Genomic DNA, 4639 nt, shown 5'->3' on the forward strand with positions numbered 1-4639 from the left:
ACTTTAAAAGTGTATCAATCGTCCACCCTAAATTGACAAAAGTTATCTGCCGACTACTAAACCGTTAACTGTCGTTTGAAAGTTAACAGAATTGTAGCGAATTGACAATTTTATCCTTGAAAATTATCACATGTATACCTTAAAATCTCTTATTATCATTTATATACCCTTAAATTATCAATTGTATCATATGAAAAGACTAAATTACTCTTCTGACGTCATCATATTTAAACAGCAACTAACGGTTTGGTGAACGGCAAATACATTTTGTCATCTTAGAGTAGATGACTAATATACCCTGAAAATATTGTAATAAATTTGATAACAAAATAAAATAAGGATAGACGATTGATAATTTTCCTTTCAAAAATTCAGTTTCTTGAATGGGGGAATTAGCATCCTAGCATGCAGCTATGCGCATTTGCCTTGTATATTCCTACATGGCTGCATATGCTTTTATTGCTTTTGGCATCGTGCCAACTGCCAAGGTGATTTTTGCTTTAATCTGATTGTACAAGGGAATACTGTATTCACTCTAAAAAAAAATAGTATTCCCTTAAAAAAATGTGAGGGGAGAATCCAATAATGAGACTCGAACCACTTCCATGGATAATTCAAATTTCAAAGATTCGGTTATTAATTCGGTATGTAAAACATAAATGTCGGAAAGCTACTTATTCTTTTGATATGTTCTTGTAATAGCTTTTGTACCGTTGATATACTGTCACTTTAATTGAAATGTTTGAGCAAGTGAAGAAGATTAAAGATGCAACCTGGCGGCTGCTTTTGCTATAACATTTATAAACATTGATAAGTAAACTGATAATCTGTTTTTTATTTCAAACCAAAACAAGAATTTCATGGGAAAAATTGAACCTACAAATTGGCAATTGGAGAATACACTTGATGAAAATGAAATTATAGATCTGCAAAGACATGATAAGTTTTTGAATCTACGGCAATGAGCCTCAAAGCAGCGATTGCTGCTGCTACAGATGCAACGCAAAAGAAACAAATATTTAACCAATGCCACATCTTTTGTGAAGAAGGCAGTTTGGTCCTCTTCGCAACTAGGTACATGTGGTTTGCAAGAATAAAAGTAAGTGGGAATGTACTGACAGCTCCCGTAAGACTCATAAAATCACCCAGAAATGGCAGAAGAGCTGAAACCAGCGTGTTAATGGCTAGGTAGCCACCTCTTACAGTAACTCTGAACGTTAAGTTGCGAACTGCCAGAGCATTTCCTTTAATCCCATACTTGGTATCCAAGAACTCGTACATTGGGCTTGCAAATATCTACAAGAGGAAAATTATTCTGTAAATAGGTATAATGACAGTAACGATGAAGTGGGAATGTGAAAGATAAAGAAAAGTACATGCAAAGCAATGACTGATTGCAGGAAGGCAGAAATATTGGCAGCGGCCTTCATCCAAACCGGACCACTGACATTATTGAGCAAATAGCTTGATGAGGAATTCCCGTAAGCCCAGTACCCGACAAATGTCACAGCAAACATTGGTAGAACTCCAACTGAGAATTGAAAGTACAAAGCTTTCATCATGTTTTCTACAACAGGCTGCCTTATTGTTGCCTGTTGCAAGAATAATACCAAGGCATAATTGTTAGTTTCAAGTGGAAAAACCGGAGAATGCTGATAGGGGATAAATATATACATCATGCTGCATTCTCATTCTTCCAAAAAGTAGAATGACAAACGCTATCCATTTTTTAGCAGAGAGCTCATCGAAGTTTAGTTGCTATCCATGTTCAGCAAACAATCACGATCTGAATTCTTCCCTTACCTGTATTTCAGGAAGCATTCCAGTATTGAACGCAAACACCAGATTAGCACATGCCCCTATTGATTCAAAGATTTTGGTAGCAGTTGTTCCAGGGATGCTGTAATCTCGTGCTGGATTTTTTAGTCCTATGACAGTAAGGAAATAGTTAATCCTGTTTTGATGCCGGAATTATTAACAAGAGCAAGCAATATAAGCAAAACAAGGAAATGGTACATGAGTGGTGCCAGCAAAGAGTGAAGGAAAAAGAAAATCCAGAGGAATTTTAACAACAGAAACTCTTGTGAATATTTAGTGATTGGCTGACAACTCATACACAAGGCCTGTGAATATGAAACAGCCCAATAAATTAAATTCTTCAATTTTCAATCCCAGTATGTAGTTCAATTATTGGAACCAGGTGAGGGATGACCCATAATCCCGAGTTCATAGTTCTAGAAGTCAAGGTTAAGCAGTGTACTGGATTGTTGCTTACATGACAGCCCAAGAAATTAGAAAATTCCCAAAGTGTAGGTTACAAGAATCAAAGACTTGCACTGATGATTATAATTTGGCACCTACCATCGCGAACTGACAGCCAAATTGCTACAACAATGTATATCGTGGAGAGAACTGTTGAAACTCCCAGCCAAACCCCAAGAGCTGAAAGATTGGGTATCCCTATGGCAAACAAGGCACATACAAACCCAGCTATGGCAATAAAGTATGGAAGCTTCATAGTGTGGTCATCCTTCCAAAAAAGAACAAAGGCCGCCTGCATAGCAAACACGGAAATTTTTATCTCACGCCATTCACTAACTTCTGGCATGTCATCAAGCTTGAGCAGGGTAATATGAAGTGATGAAAATGGACAACTTGATTAGCATGATCAAATTGATGTCAATAATAAAGATAGATTGTATTTCCTCAATTGGACATACCTTAAGGGCTTGACCAGCCAAAATGATATATCCAGTGTTAATCATAAACAGATTGACATATTGCAAACCCCATGTTAGAGCATATGCTCTTCTTCCTGAAATAAAGTTGAATCCCCGGAATATAAGCCCTCAAAACAATAAACAAAGTGATCTCAATTTGTCTAACAAAATTCACAATGTTATTCACTTTCTCCTCATACCATAGATATGCCCAGCAAGATCTCTGTATCGGATATGCCTCTTTCCACCAAATTCATGGAGCTTGGCAATAAGAGCATTTGCATTGAGTGATACAATTGTTGCTATAATTAAACCGACCACACCAGCTATCCAACCCAAGGGGACCATTACAGTCCCAGGATATCCCAATACATAGGCACTGTTTATACCAGTGGTGAGGACAAATCCAACTTGAAACCATGAATCTAGCATTTCCAAATGAAAAAAGTATGACGAACTCACATAACAACAATAATACATTACCAAACTGCAGAAATTTACATTTCCTATTTATACGTAAGAACAATAAGAAATTCACTTTCCTCAACAGGTTAAATTATTGCTTCATGATACTCTTATTTTTCACAACCAAAAAGCAAAAAGTTGGTTCATTTGATAGAACACAGATGAAAAGAAAAAATAAAAATTAAGAGTCAGATATTAAATAAACCAAATTAAACAGATCAGTCATATTCATTACACAGAACAAGCAAATAAAAAGCTTATTGAGGATCAAAATATAATTTTTCAACAAAATTCATCAAATTGATCCCCTTCTCCAATTTAACCCAGGATTCCCACACCAAATAACCATCCATTTAAAGAATCACTCTCACAGAAAGCAATAAAAAATTTGAATTTTTTTGCCAAAAAAATTAAAACTTTAACATAACGAAACAGTCATTTCATCAAGAACATGCTGCTACACTTGGAACCTCATACACACCAAATGAAACAAAGAGAATGGTAAAACCAGTAACCCAAGAATCCCACGTCAAAAAACCATACATTTGCGGAAGACTCGCCAAAAAGGCAATAAAAATCTGAGATTCAGCCAAAAAGAAATAAAATAAAATAAAATAAAATAAAAATTTGAGACATAATGAAACAGAATGATTTAATGAAAAACATGCTACTAGATTTGAAGCAAAGAGAATCAGAGAGATGGGAAAAGAGACAAACCGCTGCTAATTTGATGGGCAGTTTCAGGAATTTCAACACCTTGATCATACACTTTAAGAACAGAAGGATCTACTTCTTCACTACTATTATTATTATTATGATTATTATTATTATTATTATCGCCTGCCATTAAAACTGTAGGCTCTTGGTCTTGGATTCTTTCTTCACCACCCAAGGGGCTGACTCTTAATAATCTCTCTTCTTCTTCGTCAAATATTTTTAAGACAGCCAGCTGCCTATATATGGAGCTGGATTTATTCATGCGAAATTCGCGCTGTTATTAAATCATATCCAGCTATGGCTTTTCGTTTTCCAAATTTGCCGCGCTGGGTGAGCCTCCGCCTTTCCTTTTTTTCTTTTTTCTTTCTTTGGGAACCTTTTTCGCTTTTGGTTTTGGTCTCTCGCTTTTTCAGTCCCAGAGGCGGCCACGGCGAATCCGAAACTCTTTGAGTTTGGTTGGCGTACGTCAGCCACAGTTGAAGTGGATTTTGTACCTTTTTTACCCCTAGATTCTGTTCTTTCTCAATACGATACCTAATAATGGCGGTGGTTACGGTAGAATTGTTTCACGTAGAATACTAGCAATGATTGTCAATCCGTAGGTTCATATTTAATATTTATTTTTATTATCCTACGATTATAGTTAATATTTTATTATAAAATAGTCTCAACGTAACCGGATTTATTCATAATTTTTATAAAATAGTTTAAATTTGAGGCTAACAACCGGTTTACTT

The 4639-nt window shown here is 35.7% G+C and overlaps 1 protein-coding gene across 1 annotated transcript; it reads right to left on the reverse strand.

The window, feature by feature from the left end:
- Positions 1-830: 830 nt before the first annotated feature.
- Positions 831-4372, reverse strand: LOC18043556 (proline transporter 1). Its single transcript, XM_006435503.2, has 7 exons — positions 3903-4372; positions 2921-3145; positions 2721-2815; positions 2362-2554; positions 1804-1928; positions 1377-1592; positions 831-1296 (listed from the first exon to the last, which is right to left on the reverse strand). Exons 1-7 carry the CDS (start codon positions 4162-4164, stop codon positions 919-921), a joined length of 1494 nt encoding a protein of 497 aa, XP_006435566.1. The 5' UTR covers positions 4165-4372; the 3' UTR covers positions 831-918.
- Positions 4373-4639: the final 267 nt, after the last annotated feature.

The sequence above is a fragment of the Citrus clementina genome, unplaced genomic scaffold (genome assembly GCF_000493195.1).
Source record: "Citrus clementina cultivar Clemenules unplaced genomic scaffold, Citrus_clementina_v1.0 scaffold_4, whole genome shotgun sequence".
Classification (NCBI taxonomy): domain Eukaryota; kingdom Viridiplantae; phylum Streptophyta; class Magnoliopsida; order Sapindales; family Rutaceae; genus Citrus; species Citrus x clementina.

What these genes read in the sequence shown, in the direction of transcription:
- LOC18043556 (XM_006435503.2), bottom strand. Translation starts at nt 4,164, where the DNA reads ATGAATAAATCCAGCTCCATATATAGGCAGCTGGCTGTCTTAAAAATA. An exon ending in TGCCCATCAAATTAGCAGCG is followed by an intron (nt 3,146 to 3,902) that starts GTTTGTCTCTTT and finishes TGGAAATGCTAG; the next exon opens with ATTCATGGTTTCAAGTTGGA. An exon ending in TCTTGCTGGGCATATCTATG is followed by an intron (nt 2,816 to 2,920) that starts GTATGAGGAGAA and finishes ACTTTATTTCAG; the next exon opens with GAAGAAGAGCATATGCTCTA.